Source organism: Anomalospiza imberbis, chromosome 20 (assembly GCF_031753505.1).
Source record: "Anomalospiza imberbis isolate Cuckoo-Finch-1a 21T00152 chromosome 20, ASM3175350v1, whole genome shotgun sequence".
Classification (NCBI taxonomy): Eukaryota; Metazoa; Chordata; class Aves; order Passeriformes; family Viduidae; genus Anomalospiza; species Anomalospiza imberbis.
Genome location: NC_089700.1, coordinates 10,305,480 through 10,327,136, shown reverse-complemented (window position 1 = coordinate 10,327,136; position 21,657 = coordinate 10,305,480). Strand labels below are relative to the sequence as shown.

General features: G+C 51.0%; 1 protein-coding gene across 17 annotated transcripts in view; it reads left to right on the top strand.

Annotated features, from left to right (window-relative positions):
- The window catches only part of MSI2 (musashi RNA binding protein 2), a 204,651-nt gene that overhangs the window by 135,477 nt on the left and 47,517 nt on the right, over window positions 1-21,657 (top strand). For all 17 annotated transcript variants that reach the window (XR_011005502.1, XR_011005503.1, XR_011005500.1 and 14 more), the window contains one exon: window positions 21,399-21,481. Coding sequence is in view for 13 of the 17 variants with exons in the window: in XM_068210739.1 (XP_068066840.1) it covers window positions 21,399-21,481 (83 nt within the window). In the remaining 4 variants the exon portion in view is untranslated. The remainder of the gene's footprint in view (window positions 1-21,398; window positions 21,482-21,657) is intronic.

Below are 21,657 nucleotides of genomic sequence, written 5' to 3'. Positions count from 1 at the left end.
GGCTGCCTGCCAGCAAAGACGGAGCTGCTGGAGGAGAGAGGAGAGGAGAGGGGCTCTGGAGAGGCTTCCCGAGGAGTGCAGGAGCTGGGTTGGGATGGAGGAGGCTGAGGAAGGGGAGGAAGCACGGCAGGACCGACCCCTGCCCACCACAGCTTTGCTGGGTGGAGGTGCTGCCAGGGTCAGTGCCAGCCCTGTTCCTGCCATGCCAGAGGTCTCTGACATTGCCTCTTGTCCCTTCTGAGTCCTCACACCCACGCTGGGCCAGAGGGAGCCTGGAGGGGTCACTTTATTTTCCCCTCGAAGCTGTCAGACTGAACTGTGGCAGTGTGATGTTTTGGTAGGGTAACCCAGCACTGCTGGAGTTTCCAGCACGTCCAAGTAATGGAAATGGTTTTGGAAAACTGCTGGTGGTGCCGCGGAATGTGATTTATCGGGGGAGGCATCAGCGGTGGGAATATCAGTAAATAGAACTGTCTGACGTGGCAGGTCATTTTTATTTTAATGTGGTAGATTTAATGAACTCTGGTTGTTATAATTCATGCAGTGGTGGAATGCATCCATCCCCCTCCTGATGACATTGGTTGCTGCTCTGTCCTTCGTTAGTGCCGTTATTATGGCAGGAGAGCTCTCTCCCTTGCATTCCCCAAGTGCCAGGGCTTGGCTGATAAATTGTTGCCTTTCACATTCAGTACTATTAGCAATAAACGTAGCCGAAAACTTCCCCAAGTAGTTCAGGCATTATAAATTATTATTATTATTTATGGAATCTCTTGGAGGGGTGTTTGCAGAGGCTGGTCGGGTGTTCCCCAGGTGCTGGGCACGTGGCTGTGGCCATTCCTGCCCTGACACCCTTCTGGGACTTTGTGGGGCTGGAGAGCATCGAGGTCAGAGCCAAGAGCAGCCCCCACACCTGCTGTCAGGTGATTTAATAGCATTTGTGTCCAGCCTAACCCAATCTATCTCACCTCGCTGAGAAGAAAAAAAAAAAATAATCCTGCATCAAAATTACTGCTTTTGGAACTGTCTTGTCTCTTTTGAGTAGGAACTGGAGACAACTAGACAAGCTTCAATGGAAGCGAATAAAGAAACGTTACTTTGTGAACACAATCTTCTGGTACCAGTCACCTCTCAACAGCCATTCAATCAAAATGCTAATGGCAAAGGCAACAAGGGAGCGAGGTTATTGTAATCCTAATTGATAGGCTGCAGGGATGGGGTTTGATAAGTGCTGTTGAAGAGATGTTTTTGAAATATGATTCCCTTTAATTACAATGATACTAATAAAAACTGAACAAATGATTTAATGATAGTTTTCTAGGTAACAGCCCGAAGATTTTTGTTCCAGTTATTTTGGAAGTAGTTTTTTTTATTTTTTTTTATTTTTTAAACCAGAAATTATGGAAATCACCTTAAAAATAAAGCCGTAGTGGCAGGTAGTGACTTTATCTCGACTTGCGTGGCTACTTTGCATCAGAATTAATACTGTCACATCTGAAGCTCTTGAATAAGAAATCCAGTCATTTATTTATACAATAGACTTCGCTGAAAGCCCACAGTTGAAGCCACATTGCATGTAGGAATGCATTTAATATCTAATGCTTATAATAATTAGGATCAATTATGCCAGCGAGGATTTGAAAATACATTTTGAGGGAGGGGCTGAAGGGGATTCACGGGGGTTTTACAGCACATCGGGAGCACGGGTTGGATGGTGTGAATGGAGATCGTTGGCATTCAGTAACAGAAAGCTCCCAACTTTCCCAGGGCAGCAGCATTTTCCGTGTCCCCCGGCGGGTGGGAGAGCTGTGCCAGTGCTCCATGTTCTGTGACTTGCATCTTGCCTCTGGAAATAGGAACACAAACAGGAAGGGGAGATCTGTCACTGACAGGCAGCCTCTGTCTCAGCTAATTTTTGATGATTTAATTGATAGCAAAACAAATAATTTTTTCGGGGGGTGTGTGTTTTGCTGTTGTTGGCGTGGGTAGGGGCTCCTGGGACGGGGAGGATGCTCTCTGCTGCCTTTCAATTTGTCAAGCTCTCTCTCAAAGATCTGCCAGAGAAGAAAGGGTAATTAATAGGCTTGAAGTCATTTCCGATGTGTCAGTATTTCTGCCTTGCTTCCAAGTGATAATGTTCGCTGGCTCGAGGCCTCCGGGGAGCCTTCCATCTTATTAACTTGTCTAGGAGAAGCAGTGAGTGGGGACAGCTTGGGCCAGTGGGTGACATGAAATAAGGATTTGTGCTGCAGCGAGCTGTAAACACGGGGGCCAGTTGAGTAAAAAGTGGAAAGGGAAAAAAAAAAAAAAGGAAGAAAAATATATTAAAAAGGCCACTGGTCACAAGTGGAGCTGATGGAGGGGGGATGTGCTTTATTTAGGGCAGCCTGTCCTCAGCGCATAGAGCTGGAGCTGACATTGTGCTGTGTCACCCATGGCCAACTTCAGCAGGACCAAAACTGGGTCCTGGTTCTGTCTGGGTCCCTCTGAGTCACCTGCGGTCCAGCACGTGGCCTCTGCTGCTGAAAAACCACAGATGGGCTGTGGGGGTGTCTCATTTTAACCAGAGGTGAACATGGAGACCTGCGGCTGTCCCGTGCGTTGGGTCCCATCCTGCCCAGCTGCCGGCCCTGCACGGCCGGGGCACACGCCCCGAGCAGCTCAGAGCCACCAGTGGCTCTGGGGTGCTCGGGCTGAGGCTCTGGAAGGGACCTGTCTGTCAGCAGCCCTCGGGCTGGCTCTGTGTGCTCGTGGCTCTGCTCTTTGCCAAGGCAGCTGGCGGTTCCGTGGCGATTCTCAGTTGCGTTTGGGACCTTCAGTGGAGAACCTCAGGGACTGGGTAATCCTGCATCCCATACAGAGCCTGGGGCACTCTGGCACTTGCACAACAGCCCAGGAGCTGTGCAGCAGTGACAAGGTCCCTGGTGTCACCCTGGTGAGGGAGCAGTGCTGTGCCGCAGGGCTGGAGTGCGGAGATCAGGGAAGGACGCCCTTGTTGTTCCATGTAGTTCAAAACCTGCTCCTGGAGCTCCTCGAGTTGCCCCTCGCCGGGGGAAGTGTGCTCGTGTCTGGGGAGGGGGCTGCCCTTGCTGCAGGGGGGCTCAGAGCCCTCAGCGGGCACTGCCCCAGCGAGGTCCTTAGGGCTGCCCACTCCGGCCGGAGCAGAAAGCCGCTGCCTGCAGCTGGGATCTGGGCTGGGGGTGCCGGGTTCCCAGTTGCCTTTGGCTTCAGTATCAGCTGGAAGACAGGCTGGAAGGAGGGACAGAGGGGCCAGGGCAGAGCGAGCAGGGGGTGTCTGGGGCCGTGTGGGTGCAGCTGAGCCCAGCCCAGCCCTGCTGAGCGCGCTGCGGCCGCCGGGGCTCTGACCTTCACGCCAGATGTGCCCTTACTTCAGGGGGTGCTGCAGCTACAGTTCAGCTTCCTTTGCTTTTCTTGGCTTGGTTTGGAGTTCTCCTCCGCTGCCCAAGTGTGAGAGTGGCTTCAGGAGCCGTTCAGGGGGATCCAGCGGGGACAGCAGCGGTCCCCGTGGACGAGCTGTTCCTTGGGACTGTTCCTTTGAGGCGGTTTGAAGTGGCAGACCTTGGCGTTTTGGGTCACTGGGAAGGAACAGGATGTCTTTCGCGTATTGACAGGTTTTTGTCCCTTCTCTTTTCTTTCCTGATCTCTCTGCTGTTTGTCAAGCTCTCTTCTCCTGTTCCAGGGAAGTTATTTTTGCTGAACATCTCTGACTGCCTCTTGGCAAAGTGTGAGGTGGCCACAGTGAAGAAAGCAAGGAAGCCGCCTCAAAGCTCTTCGGTGATTAAGCCACTTAACTGGCAAGTTCTTCCCTTCCACCGCAGAGCATGTCTCTGCCCAATGGAGTTCCCCTTGCAAGCACTTATTAGGGAAGCTCTGGTATAATCTAATTAAAATTTGGTTTAATATTCTGTGAAAATGAAAACGGAATCCTCCCTGCTCCAAAGAATGACCGTGCATGTATTAGTCCTGTGTTTTGCTGTTGTTGTTGGCTTATTCAAATATTAACACTGCCTGCACGCTCAAAATGATGGTTTGTGTCCATTAACAGGGCTTAATTCCCAAATTTAATGATGAGTGATACACAGGAGTTGGTGAAAGCTGCTTGCTGGATATTTTTTATTATGTTTTTTATGCTAATGTTCCTTCCTGGAGGTAAATAAGAGGAGGGGATGCTGGGCAATATTATTACTGTGAAATTAAAATAAAGTCTCATTATTTGAGGATGGAATTCAGTGGCTGAAGGTTTGCTCTTCATCTGCAGCTTCATTCTGAATTCTTCCAGCTAATTACCTGCTGATTAGTTGAGGACAGGCATTGCTCACCTTGGCCTTGAGCATCAGGTTATCTCCTGGGCAGGGTGTTGGGGTGGGTGCATTTGGTACGTGTGAAGAAGGTACTGACCTCCAAAAAATAAGCAACAGCAACTTCCCTGCATTTTCTGGTGAGACTTAACTCTTCTTTAGGGAAAAGCTTTTTTGGAAGGGGAAAAAAAAATTGAGTTTAAAGCTGGATTTTAGTTAAAAAAAACACCCAAACCTTTTATTCTTGCATTGAAGGTGGGAAAATTACCAGAATGTCAGAAAACCTCCAACTATCTGAATGTTTTCTTCCCTTTCCCCACCTGTCTTTCTGAACTTGATTTTAAACGTGGAAATATCTCTGTTGCTGATCTGTTGAAGGCTCCCATCAGTGACCAGCAGAAAGGCTGCTCTGGTGTGTGTCTCCTGTGGGCAGAAGATAACTTTAAAAAGCGCCGTGTTTATCTGGACAGAGCGGGGTGGGAGGCAGGAGCCACGGGGATGGCACAGGGAGCAGGGATGGGAGGATCTGCCCGGAAAATGTCTCAGGAAAATCCCCTCAGAGCAGATGTGGGGATTGCAAAGTCTCTGAGTGATATCCAAGGCGCTTTGCCAGCTCGGGCAGGGCAGGCAAAGCCAGCACACCCCTTCCCCCAGACCCTGCTCCCTCCTCCTCCTCGAGGACAGGGCACAGTGAGGCTGTGCCAGGCTGGAGGGGCTGTAACCAGTGCTCTGTTGTGATGGCAGCTCGAGAAACAAGGGCTGTGTGGAGCGTTTGGAAGGAGAGCCCTTATTCTTGAGAGTTGGAAACCACAGCGAGGCTTGGCAGGGAGAGCAGCCTGGCTGCACCCGGGGTCAGTGTGGCAACCACGGGGTTCTGGTGAGTCCACCCTCTGTGTGAGAACAGAGCCAGCCAGCAAAGAGCCCACAGAGGCTGGGCTCAGTGCGCTCATGCCACTGGGGTTTGTGCCATGAAGCCCCGGGTTTGCCCAGCCCTCATGCTGGTGCTCTGCCCGCAGGTGACCACTGAGCCCTTGGACTGACCAGACTGGCTGATGGGGTCAGGAGGGGTCTGCCTGCCTGGGGCTGACATCAGCTGGGGTTGGGTGAATGTTGAAATAATCAAAACAGTCCACAGCTGGTTTCATATCAATTTCCTGGCTCACGCAGCTGGCCACAGATGATTTTGGCACTTGCCACAAGTGTGCCCGGTCAGAGCAGTGGCCGTGCAGGCACCTCTGGGGAGCTGCCTTGTTTCCCAGTCCCTTTGCACTCCGGGGCACAGGATAAATCTCCCATCCTAGGATGGGTGGGTGGAAGGTGGTGTCAGCCCCACCAGGCTGACAGTGACATCATGAAGCAGATCAAAACATGAAGTCTTTAAAGCCTTCATGTGTTCCATGTGTCATATCACAAGGGCTTTCTGTGCCTGCTGATAACGATCAGCCGCACGTTATCTGTGCTTCCTCGCCTGTACATTTCTTACAAGCTGATAAACTTTGAGCTGCATGGGAACCAAGTGTGCCACGTCTGGAGCGGGGCTGGAATAGCTGCCCGGGGGCTGATAACGGGGTGATAACAGGGCCTGCTGTTCCAGAGGATTCTCAGCACCTCTGCTCCAGGTCCCCTGTCCAGGTGCTGCAGTGATCCTGCCAGCCCTGCCCGTGCTCCACGGCCAGGCAGGCCAGCAGAAACAGATAAATACCAGAGAGCATCAGTCTGTCAGGAGTGGGGTGCCTCGCTTCACTTGGCATTTCAATCTCTTCCAGCACTAGGTGGGAATAAACACTTTTTTAGTGTGTGGTGATTTATTTTGTTAAAAACCAAAGCATTATTCATAATTATGCAGTTTTATGAGAGTATCCATAGCAGTGCTCTTCCTGTGGTCGGCTGTGGGAGCTGGAATAATATTTGAACAAGAGCCCTGGGGAAAGGACACGCTCACATTCGGCGCGGGGCTCAGCCTATTGAACTGGTGTATAATTACCTCTATTCAGCACCACTGCTCCAGTTATCAGCCAGCGTCAGGGGGAAGGCCAGAGCTTCAGAATGACACAGATTGTTAGAGAACATCAAACTTTTTTAATACAGTTAATGATCCTCAGCTATAAATAGCCTGTTCCCGGTGACTGGCACTGAGGGTTTGTGCTGAGCTGCGCGGTGCTGTAGTTTGTTGGGTTTTCTTTTCTCCTTCCGCAGATACTATAGGTCCTTCCAGCCAAATGCTTTACAAACAGGGTAAATAGACCCTTTCTGGGTCGGGAGGTGAAGGTCCTGCCAGGCAGGAATATGAGGTGGGAGTCTGGCAGCTTCATCCTCTGGTCCTTTTGACTCTTGCCCCCCAGAATGGAGATGGCTCCTCTGGGGCTCCCCACCTTTCTCTGCCACTGAATAATCCTCTGGGAATGGATTGGGATGTCTCACTGGGATGGTGAGGCAGGCAGCTTTCTTGTACACTGTGCCTCAAAATTTCCTTTGTCCTCTCTCCAGTTAAATACGACTGTAGGTTCGTGGAGGAGACTGTGGAGATGGGACTGTCTCACTTTGGTGGCAGCTGCAGCCCAAGAGCTCGAAACAAGAAGGGCTTGGTCCAAAGGAGCCCTTGTCCTGGCAGTGCCCCGCTCTGACCCAGTAAATCCCCGAGCAAGTGTCAGTCTGCTGGGGGAGTTGTCTGCAGGAAGCCTGGCCAGAGCATTTCTCTGTGCTCGGGCTGTGTCACGAGCAGTTCCTCCTTGCTGGGAGTGCACAGATCCCTGTAGGTTGCTTTACCCTTTACAAAATGGGATTTGAACCAGCCAGGAAGTCTGAGAGTGGCACTTAAAAGCTCGGAGTGCGCAGACACGCTGAGCCGGTCGCTGGAGGCAGCGTGTGAGGCTGGGACGGGGCATCAGGCTGAGCTCTAGAGGGCTTCTAGTCAGCAGCACTGCTGACTATCCCAGCGAAATAATGCCAAAACCCCCCAAAACCCCGAACTGCCTCCTGAACTTGAGCGCAGCGAAGGAGCAGCCGCGCTTCCCGCTGCCCTCAGCGGTGAGATCTGCCACAGCTTTGTTCTGCAGAGCCTGCAGGGACCACGGGAAAAGGTCATCGCACAAACACTGCTCCTCCACAGAGAGCTCTTTGTCTGCTCTGGAAGCGGGCAAGCAAAGGGGATTCTCATGGAATGCCTCCCCCCACCCCACCCCACGTGTTCCAGGCTCAGGTCAGGAGCCGGTCCGCGCTGGATCCGTGGGCTTCTGCTGCTTTTTGGAGTCTGGCTTTGCCCTGGCACCTGGGGATGAGCCCAGGCACGGATCTGGAAGCCTGGCCGCTGTGAGAACACCCCGGGGAATGCTCAGGGTGTGTAATTAGTTCCCGTTTCCCCTGCTGTGACTGCTGCTCCTGGCGCTTTTGTTTTTAAGGATAAAGATTTCAGCGTTTTCCCGGATGGTTTGAACAAAGGTTGAGCGCGGGGAGGGGAAATCCATAAAACAATGTCACCAAAACACAGGGAGGAGAGGGAAGCTTTAATAACGCTTTGGCGGGCCTGTGCACCTGGGATTCGGGCTGGGATGGATTCGAGCAGGAAGGAGGCCCTGGAGAAGGTCACCTCCGAAGGTGGCGGATGACAGAGCAGCGTGGCTGCGCTTCGGGGGCAGCTTTGGCAGGAGCCCATCCGTCCGTGGGGGTTTGTGCATCCCGTCCTGCAGCATGTGATCCCCTGGCATCCTGGGGCTCGGCACAGCTGAGGAAGGTGCTTGTGCTTGGGTGGGACAGGGACAGATGAAGGGGACAAAATTTCAAAGGAACCATTCACAGCAGGGAGGGCTGTAGCTGTCACAGGAAGTCAGAAGACAACGGTGAGGCACTCAGTGATAACAAATCATGGATTTTGGATGGCTCAGCAGAGAAAGTCCCTCTCTTCTTACCTCATCCATCTGTGCATGGTCTTGAAAAGGGGTTGCAGAGGAAGGGAAGCACCTGCTGTACCTGAGGAGCATCAGGAAGCCTATTTTAGATGTGATCCTTTAAAATTTAGATGTCATTATTAGCAAAGGGCTCTGGGTTTTGTGCTTGTCTTAGCCTTGTTTTCCTTCTCCTTTCCCAGCAGATCCCTTTTACAGAGCTGCTCTGCTCTGTGTGGTCCCTATTAAAAGTTTCCTTTCCCAGGGTGATTCTGCTCCTTTGTTGCATCTGGTTCTTGAACACTTTATACTATCAAACAGCAAAACTGCTTTTATTGATGCAGCAAAGAACAATGGGATTTCTCCAACAGTGCTCCCAAAATACACTCATGGCTTTTTTTTTTTTTTTTTTATTGCTGGCTTCCAGCAGTGGAAAAAATGATTAAGATCTGTTAGGTTTACTCTGGTCACTTCAATGGGAGATTGGTAATATCAACAAACGACTCCATAAATGGATTATCTCCCGTGCTCTGGCAGGGCTGGGGCGCTGTGCTGCTGCCCTGCCCGTGCTCCTTCGGCGAGACAGGCACTGGGAGAGCAGAAGCATCCTCAGTTTCCTGGAGGCTTGGGCAGAGCTGTGGGTGCTGGGCTCGTGTGGGGTCACGGGAGGGTGATGGGGCAGGTGGACAGGGGCTGCTCACAAAGGGACACGGCTCCTCGGGGTCACCTCCTCCTTGTGCTCGGGGAGCAGGGGGGACAGCACAGGCAGGGACCCACTTCCCAGAACGTCTCAGTGCTGGATTCAGGTTTTCCATGTCAACAGGGGTCAGGATAAGTGTGCCCGCCATATCAAAAAAAAATTATGCCGTGTTAAAAATTTGATATATGCATTGGAACGGCCGCTGTCAGCCTTAGCCCCTGGACATGTGTAAAATCTGATCACTCCTGACTATCTGGAGCTGCTACTGTAGAAGCAAATCTGTTTGCCCTGTTTCAGGGGAGGAGTGTGGAGCTTGGGATGGCTGCTGGGGCCAGGAGCATCTCTGGTGTTAATGAGGAGACTCTGACAGCCTCGAGGCAGTGGCTGGGGGTCTGAGCAGCCTGCTCTAGTGAAGGTGTTCCTGCCCTTGGCAGGAGGTTGGAATGGGACAAGCTTCAAGGTCCCCCCCAACCCATTCTGTGGTTCTGTGTTACCTCACTTCACCTGTGGGCCCAAACAAAAATCAGGTATCGAGCTTTCATTGGAAAGAGTGTTTTCCCCCACCTCATGTACTTCTATCAGAGCTTTCCTGGGAGCACACACCCGAGCAGTTTGAACTTTTTTCTTGTTCTCAGCCCATGCTCACAGGGGAAAGCTGGGTCAGCATGTGCAGGGATGTTTGAAGCGCTATCTCACACCCTCAGTGGTGGTGGGAGCTGGTTTCCAGGAAGAGCTGAGCAAATACTTCGCTCTTTACATGTGTATCCAGAGGAACAAGTGGTGTGTGCATTCAAAGCATCTGTCCTGGCCAGGCTGTCAGCTTCACAGCAGTCTGCATTGTTTGCTTAGGCAAATGCTGGTAGGGTGCGTGAGCAGCAGGGATGGAGTCCTGGCCAAGGATATTAATAATGTCCAGGAATGTTGTGTGCTGCCTGAAGTTTTAGCCCGGAGGGGTCACACTGCACAGCTCAAAGGGATTAGCTTAACCTGAGGCTAAGCTGCTCATATTTGCTGGTATTTCCCTTGACCCTAGTCAATTATTTCAATTCCTTGAATAGTTTTTTGTTGTTTGGTGCCTGGTTTGTTGTTCCTTTGCATTGTGATCTATGGAGTCAGCAGGACAACAGAGAATCTGTGCTCTCCTTCCCAGGCAGGGCTGGCAGTGCCTTGGGATGCAGCCCAGGGAGGGCAAGACCCATGCAGGCTGCAGAGCTGCAGGGAAGCGTGCCAGCAGGTTGTGGGTGCAGCAGCAGCATTTCACCTGGGGAGGGATGCAAATCCGGCAGCTGAAGCGCAGTGAGGAGAAGCATTCCTGGAGATGAGGGCCTTTGTGCACTCCACGGGGGGGTACACCTGTAGAATGCGCCCTCATGTCCTCGTTCACCTGAGTGAATTTGAGTTGGTGCCTCCCCGCAACGACGCCAGGGCTGCACCAGTCTCACACTGGCAGCACCACTGGGGAGGGGGTGTCCCTGCTGGATGGAGCCCCACGCTGGGGGCTCTGCCTGGGGACTGCAGCACAGCTGCCAGCAGCTCCCCCAGCCCCTGGTGGAGCCTTTCACCTGCCCACGTATCTTGGCTTAATGAGAGCAGGAGTCCTGCCCGCTCCCAGCAAAGTGCCCTTCCCTCTGCCTTCCATGCTCTGCAGTGTGCAGGGAGGACTCTGTAACCTCTGCTGGCAGCCAGGGAGCCCAGAGCTGTGTGTTTTTTTTAGGGGGGCTCTGTCCCCCCAGCCCTGAGCTGCCTCTGCTGCAGGATGCAGGTAGACAGGAGTCACCTTGAGCGAGCTGCTGGAAACATCTCCCCCTGCAAAGTCAGTGCTGGAGATGCATCATTTCTCTCAGGGCACCTCTGGCAGCTGCTGCACCCCAGAATCCACGGGGGAGGATGTTAAATTTCGGCAGCACAGACAAGGGGAAGGTTCTGGGCTTGGCTTTTGGAGAGGAGCAGCAGCAGTGGCAGTTTCGGCCTCATTCCTCCACCACGGAGCTGCTCCGTGCTTCTCCTCCACTTGCTGAAATCAAGCAGAAATCCCTGTCTTTAAAATCCCTGCTCACTTTGGGGGAGTGGTCGGCTCCAGGGACACAGAGGCTCAGGAGGTGAACCATGGCCCAGGCACAAACCAGGGCACTCTGAGTCCTGGTGCCTTTTGCTGGCAGGTTTTCTGTGACAGAGCCTGAAACTGGGCCATTGCTGAGATGTGGCACACGTGGGCCTGCATGGGGGCAAGCTGGGGGTCTGCCCCTCCCAGCCTCCCAAGATGAGGCACCCACAAATGCCCCATTGCAGGTGGGCACATAGTGTCCCCCCTCTTAGTCACAGGAAAGACAGCTTTGAGCTCTTGGTTGAAGAAGAGACAGCTCTGGGGAAGAATACTTGCACTTTTTTAATAACCTATTTCTATAATTGAAGGATTTCAGATTTCTTTTGTAAGAGCAAGCGCCTGCTTAAACATGGAGACAAATACAACCAATAATATGTACTTGAAATTTAATGCAGGCTAATTCATTTTGGCAGAGTCCCAGATATGCTGATTAAATGGCCTGTGAAGTGCTACAATATCTTGATAATGTACATTCTACATTTGATTATATAATCAATTATGTTGCACCTAATAACATTTAAAATTAGTGGAAAAGCTGTGAGCAGATTGTATCAGGTGCAGAGTGGGTCTTGGGCAGCTTTAAAAAAACTTCTGCCAGCAGAGACTGCGAAGGAGCAGGCGTAGATGGATCTTCAAATACAGTTCTTCAGGAAACCAGAGACTTGATAAAATTCCTAAATTTTATCAAGTTAATTTAGTGACTTTAAATTTTGTTAATTTAGTGACTTGATTTGGAATTAAATAAGCTGTCTGCTGCTCCCCTGGTTTGCTGCTGGGAAAGGGACTAATATTTTCTATCTAGAGATGACCTTGCACCACGTGTTCAGAACAGCCCTGGTGATCTTGGCAGTAATTCTGTGGTGGCTTTGGCCCCTGGGCCAGACCCAGAGCTCAGCTCTGCCTGTGGGGCTTTTCCTGCACCCAGCAGTGGGATCCAGAGCTCCCCTTCACTGGCTCTTCCCTGCTTGGGGAGCCTGAGTGTTCATTGCTGGGACAGCCAGTTCCTCCATCCTATGTGACATTTTGCTGTGCTGCTGATTCCAGCTGTGGGCACTCACTGCTCCAGAGGGACTCCCCACCCGGGTGGCCACTGTGATGGGCGGCCCCGAGCTGGCACCTGGGAGCAGCCAGGATCATTTGGCAAATGACTGTCATTCCTTTTGGGGAAAGTGAGTGCTTTTTGGGTGACTGGCAATGGCAGGTTAGGGGGAATTTGGCCTGGGTTTTATGGCCCTCCAGTAGAAGAGGGTTGATGGGAAACAAATGCGTTATGGCCCCAGACAAGCTGTTGCTCCATTTTTTGTTCTGTTTAAAGCAGCACTATCAACCAGTTGGAATATAGGCTTGGAGTATCGCAGGGAGTAATCTAATTAGTATGAAGTCAATTCACTAGTTCCTTTTGTATCTCGTGATTAAATAAGTGGGAAAATGGCTTGAAAATTAGGTGCTAGAACAACCCAATTACATTTCTGTAGCTTTTTGTATTCAATTTCATAAACAATTTTGCTCTTCGCTGGTTAATCAGTGAATGCCTTTTTCCAGTTTGAAAAGCACTTTTGAAATTATAATGCAATTAAATTGTGTGTGGATGTTCTGGCATAGCGAGCGTGAGGGCTGGGGGCCTGGCAGCCAGCCACACTCTACCTTGACAGTAATGAGTTCCTGAGCTGGCAGCTTGCTGGTGTCATTCATAATATTGTCCAGGCTGGGATGCTGTGAGAGGCTCTGCTCCTTCCCAGCCGGGCCGCGGTGCCGGATCCTCGGTGGCACTGGCAGTGGCTCAGCGAGCACACCCCGTGTGCCAGCACCCGCTGGAGTTCCCCACAGAGCTCTAGAGCAGCTGCCTGTGTGCTTTGGGCTTTTTCCTTTTATTCCCCCCCCGCCTCTTTTCTATTCTCTTCTTATATGAGCCTTTGCAAGACGGGAGGTTGGCGAGGGATGTCGGGGATTAAGTGTTGTTTTCCTGGGGCAAGTAGGAGAACATCTCAGTGTCGTGTTCTCAGAGAATCACGGGGTGGTTTGGCATGGAAGGGACCTCAAACTTCATCCAGTGAGAGTTTTTCAGCACTTGCTTTTTGTGCAGTATTTGTCTCGTGTCCAGCCTGCTCGTGGTGAGTGGGAGCTCAGTTCAGCCTCCTGGTGAAGGGTGACCAAGCCTGCCTGATCCTGGGATTTACGGCCGAGCAGCACAAGGGGAGAGGCAGAAAGCTGTGTTAAGAGAAAAAGAAATAGTGCTGGAAATAATGACTTGCTTGGCAGGTTTTAACAAGTTCAGTAATGGTATTAGGTGCCCTTGGCTCAAGATAGTAACCTCCTCTTAAATGATCATTACCTGGCTAATAAAGAGCTCGGAGCGGGTCATTACAGCTTAATTTAGACGTAGCATCCTGTTTGGTTTGCACAGCGTGGCCATCTCTCAAGTTGTTGAATCTATTGCCTGAATATGAGGTCGGGATGTGGGATTGCTTGGGTTTTCACACCGGGACTCTCCCCAGCCATCCCAGGACACTGGTGTCCCCTCCCACCCTCACCTGGGCTAGAGGAGCTGGCCTCAGCACTGAGTGACCACAGCCAGGCAGGAGGATGTGCAGGAGTGGGGGTCCAGCCTCGTGCCCCCCACACTGTCCCATCCTCTGCTCCCCCCTGATGAGCCCTTGTGCTTCTCTCACCCCATTAGCAGCAAGTTTCATGTGCCAATAATCACAAAAACCAACCCCCGCACGTTATTAATATTTAGAAGACATCTCTTTGATAAGCCCATCTTTTCAGCCAATTTCCTATTTCTTCGGAAAGCAAAGCATCTTTCCTCCCAGTTTTGTAAATCTGTTGTTAAAAGGAAGAAAAGGAAATGGAAAAAAGGATTCCCCCCCCTTCCAAACCCTGACACTAGGCTGGGTTCTGCACCGCCTTTGTCAGCCCTGGATGGAATTATGCATCATGAATAAAAACTGCTGTCAACATGCATTGGGTTCCAAACATTAGAGCATATGGTATGTGATTATCTGTATTGTCAAATGCAATAAAGTGAATTTGGATATAATAAAAAATGTAATATTTTAGAAATTTGGTAATAAACTGTGGAGGAATTGACAGGCAGAGCGTATCTGATGCCTGTGGGCAAAGAGATAAAGATGGCAGGACGTGGCACTCGGTGGCTGAGGCAGCATCAGGGGCTTGATTTTCTGGTGGGAGCCTGACTGGGCTGACTGGCACCCAGGGTGGTGGCCTTTGTCCCTGCCTGGCTGCCAGAATCTGTAGGTCTCACTAATGAAGAGACAGAAGCACAAGGTTCCCATTCTGGTTGTAGATGGGACTAATTGGATTTTACAAATACTTGGGGTTTTCTTCACTGGTAGCAAAAAGAAACCTGTTGGAGTCTGCTGTATTCTCCCACCCAGCAGCATTCCCAGCGTGTCCATACTATTGACTCCTTATGAAGCTGGGAAATCTGTACCTGAATAACAGGGAGCAGTGGAAGGCTGTGAGGGTGGGGCTGCTCCCAAATAGTGAGGAAAAAGAAAAGGTGGAGATAATTTTCTCCTGCAGTGTCTCCCATTCCAGCCTGATGCTTTAATTCCTGAGCTGCTGACAAATCTGTGCCCGTTGTGACACAGATGTCCCCAACAGAGAGAAGCTGAACTGGGAGCAAACTTCAGGGCCTCCTGTGTATAAAATTCTGATGGAAAAGTGCAGCTGTATCACACGTACCTGCAATTTTTCTTAGGTCACTGCTAATGCTTCTAAATGATCTGCGAGCGCATTAATCGTTTCTGTTAATTAACAATATGATAAAAGTGGCATTTAGTAAGCTCAGCGTAGTGTGCGTCTCAGTCATTATGTACTCAGTGCTTTGGTTTGATTTCAGAACGTTAATAAAATAAAATTTTAATGAAGGTTTGTTGTTATGAAAAATGTATTACGGGGAGTTCAGGAGCTGCTGACACGAGCGTGGCCTGGGACATGCACGGGGGTCCCTGGCTGCTCCTGCCACTGCGAGGGCTTTGCCCGGGACCCCATCCCAGCCCTGACCGGGGCCCTTTGAACCTGGAAACCTTTGGTCAGAATGGCTCATTTGAGAGAGGGACCAGTCCCTGTACTCTTCATCCTCCCCTCAGGAAAATCCCTCCCCAGAGCCGCTTTGGGTGGATTTTGCCCCGCTTCACCCCAAGGTGCCTTTTCCTGTTTCTGAGCAGTTCCCAGTTTGGAAGTGCCACGCAGCCGTGGGAGGACAGAGCAAGGAGCCTGAGCCTTGCAGCTTTCCCAGACAAAAGCAGAGGAGGATCTTGCTGGGGCCCTTTGTCCAGCTGTGCGCTGGCCGCCGCGCCTGAGCAGGGCTGGCCTCACTCGTCTGCTCTTTTCATTTTGAGAATTTGCTCTCCTGTTATGGAGAATTTACTGACACTTTAAATAGGTGTCTGTGTCTGCCAGGAGAAGCTGGCTGTGCCCCATACCCAAGGTGTGCATTAACACCCAGTGGACGTGCTGGCAGATCATGTCTTGGTGGGTGTCAGTCACAGCAGCAGGGCTGGAGAGCACGTGCTGCAGGTAAGTGAGGATATTTTCCTTCCTAGCCCACAGGTTCTAACCTCCTCCTTCCCCTCCCATCTGCTGGTGCATCCCTCTCCTGGTCTGGTTATCACGAGGGTGAGGTGAGATCCTGTCACCTTGGAGCAGGTGTGCCTTCAAGTGTGGTCACCAGTCTCCCCAGCAAACCCCTCCTTGGAGGTGAGGAGGTAAAATCTGAGATGTGTGTCTCAGGCGATGGCTGTGTTCCCTGAATGTGCAGAATTGCTCCTTTGGAAACCAGAACCTCTCCTTCCGTGTGTTTGCAGCGCAGGAAATTGGAATAATAGGAAATAACAGCTTTTGTCAGCTTTTGTCCTAGATGGTTTTTGGCTCTAACGAGCCGAGTTGTGGTACGAAAACTCGGAGAAAGGGACAAGGAAGTGAGGGGGATGCAGACCACAGGGAATATTTAAGTGACTTCTCCAAAGGCACAACATAAGGAGGTGGCAAAGTCAGGGCTGAGTTTTCAAGTCCTGGCTGTCGGGTTCTGGGGCTGAGGAATGAATGGCTTTTCCCTGACACACGATTAAGCCCCCAGGTCCCCATTCCCAGACTCTGGGGGAAGTGACTTGTAGTACCCTCGCAGACAGAAGTTAAAAACATCCATGGTTCATTGTCTGGGTAATTAAAATGTCCTGTCCCCTCTGCTCGGTGTGTTCTGTTCATCTACAAAGACAAGATTTGGTGACAGTGATCACAGGACTTGGTTTCACATCCCCCTCTCTACCCCCACCTGCCAGTTTGCTTTTTTTTATTATTATTTTTATTTTTATAAGACAGCTTGGCAGGCTGGGAGCTTACTAAGGAACTTTTTCCTCTCTGATTACAAGGGATGTGTGAATAAAGTAGAACGGTATTGATTCACACCAATCTATGCATCGACTGTGTGGGAGCCACTTGCAATTCCCAGCAGCACCGGAAAGCTTTGCAACAGGGAGAAATATGACCAGGCAAGTTGAGAAAATAAATTAAACTAGTGTCAACTTTTCTTGTTTCTTCCCTCATTATTAATGGATGGAATGGGGCTCGTTTATCAAGAAGAGGAAAAATTAATTGACATGGGCTTTAATGTTATTATGCCTGGCTTGTCTGGTCACATTTCTTCATTTTTAATTTTTTTTTTTTTTTTTTTTTTACTTTTGAAAGGCATTTTATTACCTTTCACAGGACCAGCTGCCAAAACTATGGGTATAAACAAGAAAGCAGGTGCATAAATAATACCACAGCAGGACTGGACCTCTCTGTGTCTCAGAGCTTCAGTCGCTCAGATCTGAGGAGCGCAGCAGAGGCGGGGGAGCGGGTCAGCTCCGGAGCCCTGACACAGAGGGGGAGCACAGCCTGAGCTGGTATTTCCTGAGCAATCTGCTGGGAGGTGTCAGGCTGGAGATCCCCATCTGTCAGCACAGCTGCTCCTCAGGCAGCTCCCACGGCAGGGCCGGAGGGACCGGGGAGCCCAGGGAGCCTGGGGAGCCCAGGGAGCCTGGGGAGCCCAGGGAGCCTGGGGAGCCTGGGGAGCCCAGGGAGCCCGGGGAGCCCGGGGAGCCCGGGGAGCCCAGGGAGCCCAGGGAGCCCGGGGAGCTGTCCCAGTGCCGAGTGGGTGGGGGTCAGGATGGTTCTGTGGAGCACTCTGTGTGAGAGGGGGCTGACCCTGCACTCAGCAGCGGCTGTGGGGTGATGCTTGCTGAGCAGCAGGAGCCGTGCTGGTGTGATAGGGGCTGTGTAAATCTCCTCCTTTGTCCTCTCCCTGCTCCCGGCTCCTGCCCTTGTTCTTTGGGATTGCTGTGCAGGACAAAAGAGCCCTGGTGATCCCCTGGTTCCCAGAATATTTTCAGGAGCTCTCTGGTTGCTGTAGGTGCGGGATGAGGCTGTCCCAGCTGCAGGCTCACCAGCAGTGTGGGCACAGCTGGGGCAGCGGCAGCGCAGCAGATGACATTGAGCGACTTGCTCCACATCATGAGGTGACCTCCAGACAGCTTGGGACTTAAAACAGGCTCTAGTTGCAGTGTCTTCAGCCACTGGAGAGCCCCTCGGAGCTGGGCCTGCCTGGTGAGCTGGGTTTGGCACAGGCACCAGGTGGTGATGGAGGTGCTGGCACCTGTGGCATTGCTCTGGCTGGGGCGGAGGCAGGGTCCTGGTGTGCCCATCAGAGCCCTCCGGGGTTAACCCCAGCACTAGCCTGGGTTTAACCTCTGTGGCGTGGGATGCAATCACCTTGTTTTGCTTGTTGAGAGGCGAGCAGAGGGTTGACAGTGAGACCTTTACCCGGGTGAGCTGCTTTGGTGTAATTCTGCCAGCCAGTGACGTCCTCGGCGTGTGCAGCCGCAGCTGTGACACGGATCACTGTGCAGCCAGACCTGGGGCTCTGGGAATGCTGCTGCCAGCCAGGGAAAGGGGATGCATTTCTTAGCCGTGGGGTCGTCATCTCAGCTATATTTTACCAAGTTTGACGTAAAAACTCTCAAGTGATGACAAGAGTGTCAAATGTAGTTGGTTGGAGTGTGAAAAAAAACCCAAAATACAGAGCACGGGAGTCCTGACATTTGGTATCTTCAGTCTGGCTTCTTAATAGTATTTATGGCTTCTGACTGTTCTTTTATAGTATTTTAATCTGTTTATGGTTTCAGTCCCTTTCTCTGAACAATGCTTGTTTTATTTCTGGAATACCGTGGCAGAACCTGCTGAGCTGTCTCTGTGGAGCCACCTTCCCACAGGCCTGGGCAGCTTTGGTGGCTGAGCAGCACTTGGGATCAAAGGACGCTTTTCACAGAATCCCAGAATCACTGGGGTTGGAAAAGACCTCCAAGATCACCAAGTCCAAGCTGTGCCTGATCCCCACCTTGTCCCCAGCCCAGAGCTCTGAGTGCCACCTCCAGTCATCCCTTGGACACCTCCAGGGATGGGGACTCCAAGCCTCCCTGGACAGCCCCTTCCAACCCTTTCCATGAAGAAATTCTTCCTGAATTCTTCTTTTTTTTTTCTGGTGTCACAGTGTGTTGGAGGATGTGTCCCGCACCACTGGATGTCAGGTGTCTGGGCTGGCATCATTTGGTGCCTGTTGGTGCCCAGGAACCGGCAGATGAATGGAGTGGGCTGAACTCCTTTATCAGCAGATGAATGGCGTGGAATAACTCCTCATTCCCAGTAGATACCAGAGGAGGGTTTTTCACCTGAAGGTCATGGATACATGTCTCAGCTTCCTTTAGTGCTGGTGCTTGGCTCAGAGCCTCTCATTTGGGGCATCTGTTTGCCTCTTACTTTATTTTTCTCCCTCTTCTTTGTCTTTTCTTTTACAGAAAAGATTATTCAAATGAATATTCAGTTTTATTCATTTGAATAAAAAAACCCAACCGTTTGACTCTGTTAAATGCTTATCTCTTAAATAGAGCTTGTTAGCTTCCAATAATAGCTTCATTCAGAAGGATGCAGTATAATTTCATTTTAAAACGTGTGCTCCTTGACAACCGGAATCCTATTTCTGCCACCATTTTCAACAGCCGCCTTTGTTTTGGGTTAATCTTTTCCATACACTTTCCGAGAACCATTTTTTGTTCGCTCCTGGTACCTCTCAGAAGAAATAATTGTCTATTTAGCCCAGGAAGGTTTCTGAGAGTTTTGGTAATTCAAATACGAGCGTGTATTCATTAGGGGAACTAATGAGACCGTGCGTGCAGGGGGATCTTTGTGCGGGTGCAGTTATTAAAAGTTGGAATCTGATATCCAAAAAGTGAAACAAGAAAAGAATCACAGAGTGGTTTGGGTTGGAAGGAAGCATGAGGTGCCCAATCCACCCCCTGCCATGGCAGGGACACCTTCCACAGCCCCAAGTAGCTCCAGGCCCTTTCCACCCTCCCAGGGAGGAATTTAGGTGCCTGTGTGCCTGCAGATGGAAATCCTCTGGTTGCTCCCACTGAGTTTGAGGTGTTGGGCATTGTAGAGGTCACCTCTGGTTTTCCTCTCCAGGCCAGTCTGACCGAGTGCCACAGATCTTCCAGAAACCTGCAAATGCCTGCTAACACCTACAGATTGTTATTTTATCGTTGTAAAATCTGGAAATGCGGAAAGCTGGGCGGCCATCTGATTTAATCCGACAAATAATTTCTTGATAAACCTGTGCTTAAGCCATATGGAGTGGGATGAGAATGGGAAATTTATTTCCGTGTCCAGACACGAAATGACTGCTGCGGCTTCCTCGTGGTGTTCGCATATTAGGGCTAATCTCCTAAATTCCCTCTCCCCTCCATCCTGGCACCGGGACCTAACACAAGTTGAAAGAGGAATCCTCAACTGCAGCACTCGCTAATGAGCTGCTAATGATGAAGATGTTGCTGGTGCTCAGACAATTAATGACTTGTAGCCCCGGCCCGGCCATCTCATCCACCGGTCCGGCCACGCTTTGCTCCCAGCTCTGGGATTCCTGGGATGCCAGATTCAGGCAGTTAACCACAAAAATGCTAGGTTTAACTGCAGGTCTGTTTAAGGTAGATTTGAACGGAGTGATTTAGAAGGCAAATGAAAGACGTGAGTTACGCAGAAGAACTCAAGCTGCTGCCTGCTCTAAGTGCAAAGCAGAGCAGTGTGGTGAGCCTGGTGTGCTGTGCTACGCCTTGGAGGAGGGCTGGAAACCATTCCTGGCGATCTTTCCCCCTGTGAGAGGGTCTGAAGGGGAATGGGAGCGTTCCCCACGGCTGCAGGCACTGTGCACTCCCAGAAGAGCTGCTCGGAGCTCACCTGGAAATCCCTTTCCTCTTCGGGCAGGGGCAGGGCTGCGCTGGGGCTGTCCCTGTCCAGCGCAGGCTGTGCTTCTCCAGCACCAGCAGCTTCCAGTTTGGGGATGGAGCTCGTCCTCTTATTAGAGTCTTAAGATTTCATTAGCATAATTAGTGTCGGTGTTGACTCACCGAGCCTTCTCCAGCACTTGAATTGGGGTTTTTTTTCATTAGCCTGAGGTTTTTTGTTCGGTGTGGAGCTGTGCTGGGCTGCCTGATGCCTTCAGCGCAGCCCCAGCAGAGCTGTGCACAGCCACAGGCAGGCAGCAGGCATCAAACAGCCCAAACCGGCCCAAATCCTCGGCTCTTTGAAGCAGCAGTGGAGAAGAGAGAACGATTAGATCAGAGGCCTGAAGCTAATGGGTTCCTGGAGGCCTCAGGATGTCCTGATGAGGTATTAGAGGAAGTAATTCAGGAAGAAAGGGACAAATAACCACCTCCGGAGCGGGGCTGACCCGGCTGGCTGCAGAGCACACAGAGCACAAAGTGCTGCTCTGTGTTTGGGAAGCACTGGGGTTTTTCTCCTTGCCAGGGGTAAATGAGGAATCATCTTCTGTCTTCCCAGAATTTTTATGGTTTTTGGGTCGCGTAATGAGTCAGCTCTAATGGAGAAGTCCCCTGGAATTAAACAAGAGATGAAATCAATATGGTTCCATAGAAATATAATTGGGTTTTGTAGAGATTGCTCTTAAAAACCTATAAGGTGTAAAAGAAAATACGGCCTTATTGTAGTTTCCGAGCCATCATGTAACTGGGGTGTAACTATCCATTAAATTCTGCAGGATGGATCAAAAAATCCATAAGGAGGTTTTAATTCTCCATTAAATCCTATGGAAGAGCTGGAACAGAGCCGTATTAATTTTCCCTGAGACAATGCTTCTTCCCTCCATTAGGCTGCAATAAGCTCAGGAACAGCTCCATAGGCAGCAGGTGTAGTCACACATGTGTGTTGTTATGGAAGTTTTCCAAAGTCCCCGTGGCTAAATAATGCTTTATTAAAATGAAATTGTTACACTTAACTAATGTTTTCCTTACCCCTCCCCTTTTTGTGTCTTTATTAAATAGGATTTGGCTTCGTAACCTTTGAAAATGAAGACGTGGTGGAAAAAGTCTGTGAAATTCATTTCCACGAAATCAATAATAAAATGGTGAGTGCTGGTGCTCCGCGGTGTGTCGGTGCCAGGGAGCCCTGGGCCCCCGGCCCTGATGTGTGCCGTGCCCAGGGGTGCAGGGACACCCCTCTGGGAGGGTGCTGGGCACCTGCTGCAGGCGTGGTGGGGTCACGGTGCTGAGCCTGGGGCAGGCTGGCCCAGCCCCGCTGTTC